Source organism: Anolis sagrei, chromosome 4 (assembly GCF_037176765.1).
Source record: "Anolis sagrei isolate rAnoSag1 chromosome 4, rAnoSag1.mat, whole genome shotgun sequence".
Lineage (NCBI taxonomy): Eukaryota > Metazoa > Chordata > Lepidosauria > Squamata > Dactyloidae > Anolis > Anolis sagrei.
Genome location: NC_090024.1, coordinates 104,029,252 through 104,045,952, shown reverse-complemented (window position 1 = coordinate 104,045,952; position 16,701 = coordinate 104,029,252). Strand labels below are relative to the sequence as shown.

Below are 16,701 nucleotides of genomic sequence, written 5' to 3'. Positions count from 1 at the left end.
TGGCTGTCCGGATGAGGACGAACAAGCTGAAGATTAATCCCAACAAGACAGATCTGGTCGATTGTAAACTGGACCGGAGTATAGGATGGCAACCTGTGCTGGACGGGGTTGCACTCCCCCTGAAATCACAGGTCCGCAGTTTGGGGGTCCTCCTGGATTCTTCACTTACGTTTGAGGCTCAGACGTCGGTGGTGGCCGGGAGGGCATTTGCACAATTAAGACTCGTGCGCCAACTGCGACCATACCTCAGGAAGGCGGATCTGGCCAGGGTGGTCCACGCCTTGGTCACCTCTAGACTGGATTACTGCAATGCACTCTATGTGGGGCTGCCCTTGAAAACGGCCCGGAAATTTCAGATGATCCAGTGGGCGGCAGCCAGGTTGTTAACTGGGGCTCCTTACAGGGAGCGGTCAACCCTCCTGTTCAAGGAGCTCCGTTGGCTGCCATTCATCTACTGTACACAATTCAAGGTTCAAAGCCCTGAACGGTTTGGGACCCGCCTACCTGTGTGACCGCACCTCTGTATACGAACCCACACGATCTCTTCGTTCATCTGGAGAGGCCCTGCTTGCGATCCCACCAGCATCGCAGGCGCGATTGGTGGGGACGAGAGAGAGGGCCTTTTCGGTGGTGGCCCCTCGACTCTGGAACTCACTCCCTAAGGACATCAGGCAGGCCCCTACCCTGGCAGTCTTTAGGAGGAGCTTGAAGACGTGGTTGTTCCAGTGTGCCTTCACAGAATAATGATCCCATAGCACTTTGTCCCTCCAAAGCACTTTATACTTTTAGGTCTGCCCGTAATGTCTTCCACAAATGCCACTATCACCTTTCTGTCCATACCTCAGCACTATTTCCAATTTTAATTTTTACATTTGGCCTTCCCATAGTTTTTAATTGTATGTTGTCTTATTGATAATGTTATATGTTTATCGTCTATGTTTTATTTTAATTGCTTGTATTGTTGTGATTATTGCCTGTATTGTTGTGTTTGGGCTCGGCCTCATGTAAGCCGCACCAAGTCCCTTGGGGAGATGGTAGCGGGGTGCAAATAAAGTGTTATTATTATTATTATCATCGATGGGAGGGAATGGAGTAAGACAGTTCCCCCAGCTTTCCCCCACTTTCTCCCGGTTCATGGTATGAGGTCCATAGTTTGTCTCACGTGAAATATATTGTTTCATTCACAGGGTTTCTAAAATCCTAAAATTGGCCATTCTTTTACTATGCAAATATTTTTAATTATGCTAACATTAATTTTTAGCAGATTATTGTTTCATGAACAGTCGTAATCCCCCACTGTCCTATAGAACGAGGACACCAGTACCTTTGGATATGTATTGTTTTATTTCTGCACGAACAGCAATCTGCTGGGACTGATTAACATTTCACATCTTAAAAAGATTAACTTTTCAGTAATGGAAAACCACAGTGTTTAGCTAGACTACCATAAATTACTAAATTTGCTAACTCATAAGTGGTACGTAATGGGCACTGTGGATTAAATGTCCCATATCAATTAAAACTGTATTGTCACATGTTTAAGTATTTGCAAGAGATTTACACAAATCAGCATATTTATCTTTAGTGTTTAGTACAAATGGAAGTAATCAGTTAGACTATTTCAAGAGCTGGCATGACTTCCATACTTTTGGGACCTTTTCTGACCCCTGCTGTTTTAGTCTGCCTATGCAAGCTTCTGGGTAGGAATTCTCCAAGGCTTTCTTCTATATGGGACTCTACAAACATGTGGAAATTATATTCAGTAACATCATTCTTTTGTTCTGAAGTCAATACAACTACAATAGTATGTTACTCCTGCACTATTCATGCTGCCTTGAGGCCTGTAGTGGGATATTCAATAATAAATAATATTTAGGTAGATTTTTAATTCATTGAATGGTTCCTCTTCATCCTGGAGAACAATGTAGGGTAGCAACATTGTTATTCAGCATATTTATTATTTATTTACTTATTGCATTTGTATGCCGTCTTTCTCAGCCAGAGGTGACTCAAAGCGGTTTATTAATGACTTGGATTATGGAATATAGGACATACTTATTAAATTTTTAGATGTCAGAAAATTGGAAGGGATAGTTAATACTCCAGAAGAGAGGACCAGAATTCAAAATGACTTCTTTGGAGATCTCTAAACAGAGGTTGGATGTGTGTTGTTTGGGAGTATTTTGACAGTATGTCCTGTATGGTAGGAATCAGACTAGATGGCCTTCGTTGTTCTTTCCAACGTATGGTTTTCATTATCCATGGGAAATAACATTTTGTGCAGATCCCACTTGCACATTTCCTCATTTCACCATAATTTTATGGGTGGATTTATCTGTGATTGTACCCATTTCATTTAGTAACTACTCAAGATTACTAATTTAGTAGGTACCTCTAGGAAACCAGTATTGCCTTAGTCTCAAACCTGATCTCTGCAATATTTTACTAGATTATTTAATGGATTGGATCCAGCCTTGCTTTATGTAGAATAGATCTGGTGAAATCAGTTCATGCGTAACCAAAATCTCATGGCTACTTTAAATAAAACTAGGTAGATACAGCCCACTATGCTGGGACTGGTCTTGAGTAGGGGAATAATTAACAATGACAAGGATTACAGCAAAATTCAGTATATAAGCCACCTGAACTCTTAGAACCCCCTCAAGCACAGAATCCAGAAGTTCAGATACCTTCATACCAGTCAAGGCAGAAGTGGAAGAACCTTTTTGGACTTCTCACTTCCTCTGCCACCATAAGATGTTGATCTCCACGTAAAATATTCCCTGCCATTGGTGTCTGACAAGTATACCAACTTCAGGCTATGATGCCTCCTCTCTCTTGTATGGGTGCTATACCTGAGGAACAACAGATTTTGGAATTTGCAGTTACAAAGCTTCCTTAGATCCGTTGTTGATATATGTGCACACAGTTGTGTTCCCTATGCTTTTGCACTTTTGCTGTGGAAGCAAGGAGAGAAGATCATACACATGATAGAAGTTTCTTCCCTAATCCAGGGCCCTTCCACACATCCATTTAACTCAGAATATCAAGGCGGATAATCCCACAATATCTGCTTTGAACTGGATTATTTGAGTCCACACTGCCATATATTCCAGTTCAAAGCAGATAATGTAGGATTTTATTCAGATGTGTGGGAGGGGTTCCAGGGAGGGTTTAAGTTGTCGAGAACTTTCTCTACTCACGCAAGGATAAGCCTACTGTGTATTATGGCACATTTCCAAGAATCTTAAACTTAATGCATTATGTAAAGTATTGTTATTATTGTAATAATGTTAAACCTAAAAAATGAGCTAAAATATTAAAATATGCTGGTCTTGAGGACATGCTGCTCTCAAATTCAAACATTTTCAACCGGCTTTGCTACAATTACGATCTCAGACCAATTTTTGTAGTGCACTCCAGACATTATGCATACCTAAATGCAGAAGCACTTCAATTATGTCATTTCTTTTTAAAGGTATCTCAAACCCATAATTATTTGGAAAAAATGATATTTTAAAAAACATATTTAGATAAGCTCTCTTATTTATTTATTTCTGGTATTTCTACCCCGTTCCTTCCCAACTCAGTACGGCTTACATTTGGCAGCAATTCGATGCCACTACAAATAACAAAGCAATATAATACCAATTAAAAACAATAAATAGAACATTCTTTAAAAACAATAAAATAGTATTATGATAGCTGTTTACAAATCTACCTTCTGCTAATGTTTTCACAAGGCTTTGGTCAAATTGTTTTTCATATATCATATTGTACTCTTCTATAGAATGGTTTCAGTCTTATTTTATTCATTTGATTCACTACAGTTACACAATGTGGCCCCCTTACCAATGGAATTAGTATCTGTAGTTTCACCTACATGCATTTGATAAAACATATCCTCTTTAGGAATTTTCTGAATTCTCCAAGATGTCTCGTGGCAGTGGTTCTCAAAGTGTGCTCCGTGGAGTCCTTGGGGCTCTACAAAGTATACTGAGGGGATCTGTGGTTCTCTCCTCCTCCCGCTCCAAGCTTTCCCTCGCAGTTAGCAGTAACTGCTCATCGTACATCGGGGTGCAGGGTGGGTGGGGCAATGCCAGCTAGCTTATAGAGTCTATCAACTCAGTTTGGGACCTGCTTATCTCCGTGATCACATCTTCCCCTATGAACCAGTCCCTACCTTGAGATTATCTGGGCAGGCATTGCTTTCGCCCCCTCCGCCGTCTCAAGCATGGTTGGTGGGGACGAGGGAGATGGCCTTCTCGGTGGTGCCCCTCCCCCCCCGGCTCTGGAACTCCCTTCCTAGGGAGATCAGGCAGGCTCCCACCTTGTCCTCTTTCCGGAGACAAATTGAAAGCCTGGGTGTTCCGGTGTGCTATTGATTAAGCAGTCCACCAGTAATTTTCCTGTTCCTACTTTAAGTTCAGCACTTTACATTGGCCCTCTTATTGTCTACCTCAACACCTTTGATGACAGTATTTCGAGCCCTGCCTACTTGATGGTTGCACTTTCCTTGCGCTCCCATCAGAATGTATTGTACTCAGTGAAACTGTACCTCAGCTATGTTTTTATCTCAGCCATATTGCTTGATGTTGTTTACAATTGTGATTGTTTTTATATTTTCATATTTGATGTTTTTAGTCTGTTGTGTTTTATTGTAATTTTTGGGCTTGTCCCTTGTAACCCATCCCGAGTCCCCCTTGGGGTACTCCTTGGGGTATACCCCTTGGTTGGGTATAAAATAAAGTTATTATTATTATTTGAAACACAACAAGAGGAGTCCACAGCAGACACTCTGCTGGCTGTTGAACTGGATCACACGTCGGACACTTCCCAAGTGTCTAGGACTATGTGATATATCGGCGAATAATGTGTGTAGATCCCAGTAAGGTGGCCTTCTGCAACTGGCAGATGGTAATTTTGTCAGCACCGATTGTATTGAAGTGCAGGCCAAAGTCTTTAGGCACTGAACTACACATCACCACTGGGACCATCTTGACTGGTTTGTGCCAGAGTCTTTGCAGTTCGATCTTTAAATCCTCATATCGTGTCAGCTTTTCCAGTTGTTTCTCTGCAATCCTGCTGTCACCTGGGATTGCGACATCGACGATCCATACTTTGTTTTTCAACACGATTGTGAGATCAGGAGTATTATGCTCCAAAACTCTGTCTGAATTCGAAAGTTCCAGAGGAGTTTGGTGTGTTCATTCTCCGGCTTGTGATCCCACCAATTCTTTGTTGCAGGCAGATGGTATTTGTGGCACAAGTTCCAATGAATCATCTGAGCAACGGTGTTATGCCTCTGCTTGTAGTCTGTCTGTGCGATCTTCTTGCAGCAGCTGAGGATGTGATCTGTTGTTTCATCTGCTTCCTTGCAGAGTCTACATTTGGGTTGGTGGGGTATAAAAATAAAGTTGTTGTTATTATTATTATTGGTTTAAGACATCCTGTAATTATTCTACGTGCCTCATTCATGACTACATGACTCACTATATGTGTTCTTATGATACACACACATCCTTCCGATTTGACACTTTCAGTTGTGTGTATTGCTACGTATTATTTATAATAATTCTTTGGGTAAGGAATACAATTTGAAATAACATAAAGGGGTTCCAAGTGCTGAACTTGCTTTCCTTTAACCACCATCTTATTTTTTATTTATAGACTGGCCTTATTGTTGCCTGTTACCAAGGGTTTGTGGATATTGTAATAGCCTTAGCCCAGTGCCCTCACATTGATGTAAACTGGCAGGACAATGAAGGGAACACGGCTCTGATTACAGCTGCCCAGGCAGGTAAGGCACTTTCTCCTATTTCATATTTATGTCCAAGTGGACATTTTTGTCACTGACAATTTATTGTTGTTCTTTGTCGTGAGGGTGTTTTAGGGGCTTTCCCCATCATTGGTTCAGTTTAGCAGGCATTGCAGCTTGTTCTTGTCCCATTTCAATTCATTCAAGACAATATTGCCCTTTTAATATAGCCCAGTAGTACAACTAGTAAAGCTATGATGAATTGAATGAACAGTGGGCATAATTTCCACGGGTTAAGTCTAACAGAAATGACCAATATTTTTCATTACATTGGGAGAGTGAAAGGTACTCGCTATAATATTTTATCTTTTCTTGAAGTGTCCATTTTATTTTTGACACAGTAATAACATAAGTGGTGCTTTCAAGAAAATACTGCATATTTGTCTATTTTCACAGTTGCCATCATAGCAAATCAGTCCTGGGAATACTGTTGTATCTAGGATTAAGTGGTCTCTCATACTCGGTAGCCTGCATTGGTTTAATCCACCCAAGAAATATAATCCCACCAGTAAAAGGATTAGATTTAAGGAAGCTCTTTCTTGACCTTTATACTTAATGATAATGAGCTCAGCATTAATCCAGGGGGCTGACATTGTTTTGATACTGTTAGTGTTTGATACTGGCTCCCAATGAAATGAAGTTAATTTTAGTAAAAGTTTTTATGTAGTAATGTGAAGTTATTGTTTTCTATTAGCAGTTTTGACACATTTTATTTTATCAAGGAATTTGTTACCTTGCTTCATAGTTAATCGGTTATTATATGGTAAGTGGACTATGGCTTAACCCTAAAGGGGATTGTCAGTGCCTTTCTATGAGGTTTATGTTTTTATTTAGTATCAAAAGCTTTGTATAAATTAGTATAAAACTGATAAAAATAGAAGGAGCACAGGTGGCTAAATATCTTTTGACCAAAAATTCAAAGTGCTGGTTTTGAAGTATAAAACCCTAAACGGCGCCGGCCCAGCATACCTGTCCGAACGTATTTCCTTCTATGTCCCACCGCAGAGTTTAAGATCTTCTGGGGAGGCCCTGCTCTCGGCCTCACCTTTATCACAAGTGAGGCTGGTGAGGACGAGGGACAGGGCCTTCTCAGTGGTGGCCCTTCGCCTGTGGAATTCACTCCCTGGGGAAATCAGGTTATCAACATCCCTCCTCTCCTTCAGAAGGAAGCTGAAGACATGGATATGGGACCAGGCATTTGGGTAATCTGGCAGATTAACAAGGTAATGATGACTAGAGTTGGAAAGGACTATGGTAATGCTAAATGGATGACGGAGTTTAGAACTCGATGAACGTGGGCTATAGAGCGGTTTTTAGTTGATATTGTATTAATTGTATGTTTTTAGCTATTGTGCTTATTGTTATTGCATTTTTATTGTAATTGTTGGCATCGAATTGTGCCGGATGAGTCCCCGCTAGGGGGTGAGAAGGGCGGGGAGAAATGCCTGAAATAAATAAATAAAAAATAAAAATAGGCAACAGCAATGGCATTGTCTGTAACCTCCAACAATTAGAATCATAGAATCAAAGAGTTGGAAGAGACCTCATGGGCCATCCAGTCCAACCCCCTGCCAAGAAGCAGGAATATTGCATTCAAATCACCCCTGACAGATGGCCATCCAGCCTCTGTTTAAAAGCTTACAAAGAAGGAGCCTCCACCACACTCTGGGGCAGAGAGTTCCACTGCTGAACGGCTCTCACAGTCAGGAAGTTCTTCCTAATGTTCAGATGGAATCTCCTCTCTTGTAGTTTGAAGCCATTGTTCCGCGTCCTAGTCTCCAAGGAAGCAGAAAACAAGCTTGCTCCCTCCTCCCTGTGGCTTCCTCTCACATATTTCATTCTTCCTCTGTACACAAGGCAGGGCATAGTGGACAAGCATACAGATGCGGAGTTGTCTGCTCTACAGTCATACAAGGTGTGAGCTTCTTATAGATAGTGCTATTTTGCCAGATTGTCTTTTGATCTGCCCACTCCACTTCTGAGTCTGTTCAGGGACTTCCAAGTTGCCCATTCTTGGTTTGCACCTAGAGGAAGATCCTCGTGGGGGGCCATCCAGTTGGGATTTCCTGGTTTAGCTGCCCAGAGGAATACCCTTGCTGTTGCTGGGATGGATACCAAGAGGAGTGGTACTTCTCTTAAAACTTTTCCTTGATTTGAGTCTACTGGGAGGAGGCTGGTAGCCATGTAGTGAGTGGCTTTCACAGTGTTCAGTCTTATTTGTTTCACATTTAGGAGCAACGTCCCATTGCACATCAGGGGAGACAGTGCCAGCTAGCTTGTAGAGTTTATCAACAGGTGAAGGTTTAAGACATCCTGTGATTATTCTGCATGTTTCATTCAATGCTATGTTCGTCTGCTTTGCATGGGCAGACCTATGCCAAACAGGGCAGACTTACTTGGCAGTTGAGTAAGACAACTATGAGGCTGAGAGAGGATGACTTGTCCAAACCCACCCAGTGTGTTTCAATGGCTGAGCAGGGATTCAAACTATGGTCTCCCAGTGTCATAGACCAATGATAAAAAAACCACTACACCATGTTGTCTCCCAGGACAGCACTAAACAGCTGTAATTTTCAGCTTTTTCTTTGCGTATTAGCATTCTGAATTAATTGTGCCTTTTACTGGCAATCATTTTTCCTAGTCCTGACAGTTTATGTTAAAGGAACTCATAAAACCAGAGGTTCTGATTAGCATCTTGTCTTTGTCTTGTCACTTCATTTGTCAGCAGATAGGAAGATTCCATTTTATATTAGATCCTTTAAATGAAGTTAATTGATTGCCCATTAGTGTGAGCTAGTAGTTATACCTGATCATGCATGGCTGGATAAAGCAGTCATTTGAATTCAGACTGAAACAAATCTTTGAACTATGCAGGTCAATTTATACAAACATGTTACCCTATCATATTTTATTTCCCTTTTGTGGATTTCATTGTAATGGAGAATTGGTTAGAAATATAGAAATCTCTTGGGCATGTTGACATCTAAAGATGCATCTACACAGACCTGCAACCTCATCAGACAGGCAAAATTGTCCGTCCTATGACACTTTGACTTCACTTGAGGCTCAGAGCCTGTTGACTTTCATCACACAATGGCAATCTACTTCTGACGGGACTCCATGCCTCAAATGAAGTCAAAGGGGGACAACACAGGCAATGTAGGGCAATGGATTCCCCATGCCCCCCATCAGGTTCAGACCAACTCACCACAATGTATGGTGAATCCCCCCCTCAATGTGATCAAGCCCCTGGACCCCAGGGCAGATGCAGTGTGCTGAACGCTGGATTGATGTAAGTTATGGTCTCCATACAGATTCCCCCAGCTGCTGCGGAGATGGGATGGAGTCCCCAACCCCCAGTGGTGCTGAATGTGGTTCAATACTACCAGGCAGCCACCCTAAATGTTAATAATAAAAAATAATAAAACTTTATTTATAGACCGCCCTCTCTCCCTCTGTTCCCCATCCCCATGTTGTTGTGGTCTCCAGCAATGAAATGGATCATACTCTAAAGATCTTCCAGGGAGGTCCTACTCTTGGTCCCACCTCTGTCCCAAGTGTGACTGGTGGGGACGAGAGAGAGGGCCTTCTCTTTGGTTCCCCCCTCCCCACAGTTTTGGAACACCCTCCTCAGAGATATTAGGCTTGCCTCCATATTAAAATGTTTTTCAAGGAGCTGAAAACATGGCTCTTATGGCAGGCTTTTGGAAAAGATTAAGACGTCTGCTAATCTAAGGACCAAACAATATAATATTGACACTGGCACTTTAATGGTCAAATTTGGACTGCGGTAGGATGTTGTACTATTCATTTTAATGCCAATTAGTAATATGTTTTATTGATTTTAATTGGGATCTTTTTTTAATTTTTGTAATGTGTTGTTATATGTGAACTGAGATTGTCATTGTCTAATATGTTGATGTGATTTTACCTGTAGTTTATGTGGTTATGGCACTTGCATGTGCTACTATAAGCCGCCCTGAGTCCTTTTTGGGAGATGGTGGTGCGGTATAAATAAAGTTGTTGTTGTTGTTGTTATTGTTATTACCTGTTCTCTGTTGAGTGTCTTGATGTCAGCCAGGGTGATAAAGCACCAAGGTAGGAAGGAAGAGGCATACTTCCCTCCTCTCCCCGTGACCTTCCAGGCACTCTCTGGCCCTGGTTGACTTCACAGTACTTAATAGAGAACAGGTAAGACCTGTAATGCACCCAGACACCACTATGATATGAGCTCTGTGTGGGAAGAGGGTTTCCACCCAATATCCCTGGACTGAAATGTGGGATGATGGTGGGGATAGTTGAGCTGATTCTATTTAGGAACCAGCTCGGCTGGCCCTACAGTATCTAGGTTCTAGAGAGGGGGTGAGGGGACAGTTCCACCTTGTCTCCTGTGCTATTCTAATCATATAATACAATATAATATAATATATTGTATATACATATAATATTTATAATAGTATAATGTAATGCAATATAATAATATGATATTATAATTATATATTTATATTACATGAAATATTGCTAATAATATTATGATATAGTGGTATGGTGCAATATAGCAATGTTTAATGCTGATATTGTACTATGCTAATAATATAATATATTGTATGTAATATATACCTTGTAAGCCGCTCTGAGTCCCCTTCGGGATGAGAAGGGTGGCATATAAATGTCGTAAATAAATAAATAGGTTAGGGGAAAGTCAACATTGTGTCACAAGAATTAGATTTTCCTGCTATTTGGACTAATACGAGGCAACTCTGCGTTAAGGTGGCCATGCCCTGCATTACCCCAGATCAGCTCCATGCAGAATTTAGCTGCTGCAGAGTGATCCACATCTACACTGACCTAAATAGTCAGTGTAAATGAGGCCTAAGACTCATTTGACTTAATAGGTCATTTGTTGAAGAGAAAGGTTCAAAGTGTTATATCATATAACCAAATGTATATACTTCTACATAATTAGCTTACGGTTCTTGTGGGAACATGGATGTGTCTATATGTGCAAAAGGGAGGGAAGGATCACATCTCTATGTCTCTGGTTTGATAAGATCTTCAGTGCTTTATGTGACATTGAGGCCTGTGCATACTTATGTGAAAGTGTGTGTATGTTCTTGGTTTTGGCCCTCTGAATAATTTAAAATTGTTAATGTGATCTATTAAAAATAGTTTCCAACTCTATCAGAGAAGATAATGTTGCTATTTTGAATAAGCAGACAGAATTCAAATGTTCAAGTCATGAATTTTTCCCCAAATGTTTTCTCTGTCCAATTTGTTTTCATACATATTACCTTTTTTGTTCAAAAGGATTACTCTCTTGGTGTGTGATGCACAGCGATGGATTACTCTAATAATTTGGTAGTGATTATCTGCAGTTCTCAAAACTATCTGATTATATCGTTGACATATGTGGTGGCGAAATCACTTATGATTTATTGGGCATAAATGAACATTTATGATCATTTTTTTCATATGGATAATTTTGGTCTTTTTCATGCTAAAGACCAGGAGTCCTCAAACTAAGGACTGATACGGCCCTCCAAGGTCATTTACCCGACCCTTGCTCAGGGTCAGCCTAAATCTGAAACGACTTGAAAGCACACAACAACAACAAAATGGGGAAAATGTAGTGTGAGATAAGGTCCATAATTATTTGGACTTTATTGTGGAAAAAAGGTCTGCTGTCGATCTTCATGTATTTTATGACGCCATAAAGAAAGAAGATCAGAAAATGCTGGGCGACCAAAAGGAAGGAGAAAGTCTAATGGCTCTTTGTCATAGAGGATGGAGTGACAGCATCCCCTGTGCCTAGACTTGAGCCCAAGCTTCTATGGCACCAAAACAGCTGGACACTGAGTTGAAACAACACACCTCCTTTCTGTTCTGTCTGTGTACTGTCTATACAAAGCGGTATTGAATGTTTGCCGTGTATGTGTACTGTGATCCACCCTGAATCCCCTTCGGGGTGAGAAGGGCGGAATATAAATAAAGTATTATTATTATTATTATTATTATTATTATTATTATTCACATCTGCCAGCAGTCTTTGTTTTTCTCACTCTTGTCATCTTGCTGAGTTGATCTTTATGCACAGAGTAATATTGTTTTGTTTTTTGTTTTGTTTTTTGTTTTGTTTTTGTTTTGTTTTTGTTTTGTTTTGTTTTTGTTTTTGTTTTGTCCAGCTCTCTCCGGGTTCTTTTAATAATTTTCAAGCCAACCTAAAATAGGTTTACAAAATCCCCAAAGTCCCTTAAAAATACTATTCCTGAGGCCTATACTGGCAATATACAAATTTGTAAATATTTATAGTTAGTCAGCATTCTGTTGTCAACTAGCACTTTAAGTCAGGGGTCCTCAAACTAAGGCCGGGGGGCCAGATACAGCCCTCCAAGGTAATTTACCCGGCCCTTGCTCAGGATCAAACAATCTGAAACGACTTGAAAGCACACAACAATAACAATCCTATTTTATCAGCCAAAAGCAGGCCCACACTTCCTACTGAAATGCTAATAAGTTTATATTTGTTAATATTGTTCTTAATTTTAATTATTGTATTGCATTTAAGTGTTTTTGCACTACAAATAAGATATGTTCAGTGTACATAGGAATTTATTCATGATGTTTTTGAGGGACTGTTAGTGTTGTGATAGAGTCTACTGGCAGTGATACTAACACTAGTTGTATTAGGAGAGGCAGGAAAACTACTCGCGAGCAAGACTATGATGAAGACCTTGACAGTTACCTGGCCCTCTGTGGACCCCTACTTTAAGTAGTTGCAAGCATGCATGGGAATTAAAAAATATCTCCAGAGACCTGCCAAACATCATATGATCTTGACTGTATAATAAGTTTTCAGGGGCATGCGTATGCTCTTATCAGACCCCCTTGGGCTCCTCAGTACACCTTTTCCCACCTTCTTTCCCCTCCCCTCCATGTTCTTTCATTGTTTCCCTATTGGTACTTCAGATTGTAAATTAAAAGCTTGGCTGTTCTTACACCAACAGAAACTAATTTAATAAAAAGTCTACATTGTAGTTATTTCATATCTCTTCCTTAGCTTCTGTTACAGTGACAGTGCTGCCCTTTTACAACAAGCAATAAACAAGAGAAACAATTTCAAACGTTATATTTCAACATAGTGCTATTGTTATTTTGGTAGAGCCACCCCCAGCATGTGGAGTACAAACCAAAAGACAGATTTGTGAACTCAAAGGTCTAATAATAATAATAATCTTTATTTGTACCCCGCCACCATCTCCCCTATGGGAACTCGGAGTGACATACATGGGGCCAGGCCCGAACAACAAATTACAATTTATTTATACACATTGATTTGAGCAGGCCTACAATTTTCGCATTGATTTGAACTCTAGCAAGTTGAATGTGCTTGAAAAAATCTGGAGCCGATTTCATATTGGTCCCACACCTAATATTGCCCATTCTTGAGAGACATTAAATAAGTCGATGCACAAAGCAGCACATGAGTTTCAGATTGGCTCATGGCACTTGCTTCATGGTTTGCAGCCATTATATTTGAATATAGCATATTGGGTTGCCCTCTATGTGCTTTTTAGACCGTACTGATGAAGATAAGGACACATGATACAGGTCAAGAGTTCATTCAATCTCCAGGCTGTTAGATTGCTATGGTATAAAGCTCTTTCTCGTTGTCAATGAAATGGCTTTTGTAATCAGAGAAGACTCTAGAGGCAGAAGCAGCTGCGGCCAGTGAGGTCCTGCACTGGGAAAATCAGAGGCAAAGAGGTCACCACCAAGCAGCAACCAAGGGGCAAATGCACTCTGAGCCTTTACAAGAAGGTTGCTGGAAATAGCTTGTGCAGAGCATGTCTAGTGCTGATCCACTACAGCATAGAGGAAGTTTCTCCAGGGCCGTAGCCGGGGGTGTGTGGGGGTGGGGAATAATAATAATAATAATAATAATAATAATAATGCCATCAAAGCCAGAACTGAAAAGTTGACAACAGATCGCAAATGTAGACTCTACAAGGAAGCAGATGAAACAATAGATCACATCCTCAGCTGCTGCAAGAAGATTGCACAGACAGACTACAAGCAGAGGCATAACACCCTTGCTCAGATGATTCATTGAAACTTGTGCCACAAATACCATCTGCCTGTGGCAAAGAACTGGTGGGATCACAAGACAGAGTTTTGGAGCATAATACTCCTGACCTCACAATCGTGTTAAAAAACAAAGTATGGATTGTCAATGTCGCAATCCCAGGGGACTCGGGGCAGCTAACATCAGTCCAAGCCCAAAATACAATACAGCAAAATAAAATACAGAATCCAGACAACAAAAATTATATCAGAATAAAATACATACAGTAGCAAAATAAAATAAATAAAGTAAAATAACATATTATAAAATTGAACAAAATGGGCAGGGCAAATAGACGAGGTAAAATGATAAAACTCTGGATGAGGTAGGAAAGAAAATATATAATTGAGCAGAGCCCAAAAAGAGTAAACAGTGGGGTAGGCTTTCTGTATAGGACAGGGGAAAGTGCATCATAGGGGCAACACTATAGATGGAGCAAACAGAAATGGGATATTTTTTCGGGCTATAGGGCCATGTTCTAGAGGCATTTCTCCTGACGTTTCGCCTGCATCTATGGAAAGCATCCTCTATGATGCTTGCCATAGATACAGGCGAAACGTCAGGAGAAATGCCTCTAGAACATGGCCCTTTAGCCCGAAAAAACCCACAAGAACCTAGTGATTCCAGCCATGAAAGCCTTCGACAATACAGAAATGGGATAAATGGTCACTCTCCAAAGGCACATCGGAAGAGCCAAGTTTTCAAATTTTGCTTGAAGGCTGCTAAGATGGGGGCTTGTCTAAACTTGCCAGGTAGTGAGTTCCAAAGTCGGGGAGCCACAGCTTTTAGGTGTGCCCTGTTACTGCCTGGGGGACTTCTTTGTTGAGAGGTGATTAGCTGTTCCTGTTTGTTTTTTCTCTGGAGTTCCCCTGTGTTTGAGTATTTACTGTTATAATTTTAGAGTTGTTTTTAATACTGGTAGCCAGATTTTGTTCATTTTCATGGTGTCTTCCTTTCTGTTGAAATTGTCCACATGCTTGTGGATTTCAGTGGCTTCTCTGTGTATCCTGACATGGTAGTTGTTAGAGTGGTCCAGCATTTCTGTGTTCTGCGCTGTGTTTGGTGGTCCCTCTGTAGACTTGTCCACAGCTGCATGGTATATGGTAGACTCCTGCAGATGTGAGAGGATCCCTCTTGTCCTTTGCTGAATGTGGCCTTCGGCAATATATTAGCCAAATTTATGCATTAATCAAATCTGCAAAAATTAATCCCACTAATAGCATAGATCAGATTGTGGTGCATTGTAGGGTTGATGAGGACGATTGATGTATATATCTGTGGCTAAACTACATTGCTTTCAAGTTGACAAATACCTGTATATTTGTATTTCATTTTAAGAGGACTAGATGTATGTTGTGTTTGCACTGTTTGTTTTTGATAAGGCCAACTGGCTAATCAATAAAATTATTTGTTCCCACTAATAGCAAAAGATGCTATTAAAAAAAACCTTTATTTTCCTCAGATGGCTGGTTTTTGATTTCAGGAATTCTGGTACATAAATGATAAGTCATAGCAGAGCAAACCTCACTTTGCTTATGTTTTTGTGGATCCCATAATAAAATGTGTTAAGTCTTTAAGGCAGGGATCCTCCAACTTTTTAAACAGAAGGCCAGGTCACAGTCCTTCAAACTGTTGGAGTGCCGGATTATAATTTGAAAAGAACATGAATGAATTCATATGCACACTGCACATAACTTACCATATATACTCTAGTATAAGCTGACCTGAATATAAGCCAAGGCACCTAATTTTACCACAAAAAACTGAGAAAACAGATTGACTCGAGTATATGCCGAGGGTGGAAAATGCAGCAGCTACTGGTAAATTGCAAAATAAAAATATATACCAATTAAATTACATTAATTGAGGAATCAGTAGGTTATATATTTTTGAATATTTACAAAAATGGTAATTTAAGATAAGACTGTCCAACTCTGATGAAATGATTATTTACCTTCTTCAGTGTAAATGTGCTTATGTATCCTTCCAATAATAATAAAGAGAGTAACATAATAAATGTAATAACAACAACAATAAAAAGAGTAAAATAATGAATGTAGCAATAACAACAATTATACAGTAAAATAATAAATGTAATAATAATAAATAGAATAAAATAATAAATGAAATAATAATAATAATAACAACAGGGTAAAATAATAAATAACCTTGACTTGAGTATAAGCCGAAGGGGACTTTTTCAGCCTAAAAAAAGGGCTGAAAAACTAGGCTTATACTCGAGTATATACAATACTTTTAGTGCAAAAACACTTAAAAGCAATACAATAATTAAAATGAAGAATAATTTAAACAAATATAAACTTATTGCTATTTCAATGGGAAATGTGGGGCTGCTTTTGGCTGATGTGATAGGGTTGTTGTTGTTGTGTGCTTTTAAGTCATTTCAGACTTAGGTTGACCCTGAGCGAGGGCCGGGTAAATGACCTTGGAGGGCCGTATCTGGCCCCCGGGCCTTAGCTTGAGGACCCCTGCTTTAAGGTGTGACAAGTCTCTGTTGTTTTCTCTTTCTTTTGTGATGTTGTTCACCAACAATTGTCTTCCATGGGATCTCCAAGGGGAGAGGTTTTCTGGAAGGATAGGGGCAACCAAAGGGCACAACAAATTGAGCATAATTTATTCTGTTTAACAGATAAAACATGCAAAAACCCATTGCTCAGAAAATGTGTTAGGATGCCATGAAGCAACTGATCATTAAAGCCGCACCAGCTGTTCTGTTTTGGATTTTGTGTGATTGCTCATG

At 40.1% G+C, this 16,701-nt stretch overlaps 1 protein-coding gene across 1 annotated transcript in view; it reads left to right on the top strand.

Moving 5' to 3' along the window:
- Positions 1–16,701, top strand: part of ANKRD33B (ankyrin repeat domain 33B) — a 66,549-nt gene that overhangs the window by 31,426 nt on the left and 18,422 nt on the right. The window contains exon 2 of the mRNA XM_060774649.2: positions 5,671–5,800. Within this exon, the coding sequence (XP_060630632.2) occupies positions 5,671–5,800 (130 nt within the window). The remainder of the gene's footprint in view (positions 1–5,670; positions 5,801–16,701) is intronic.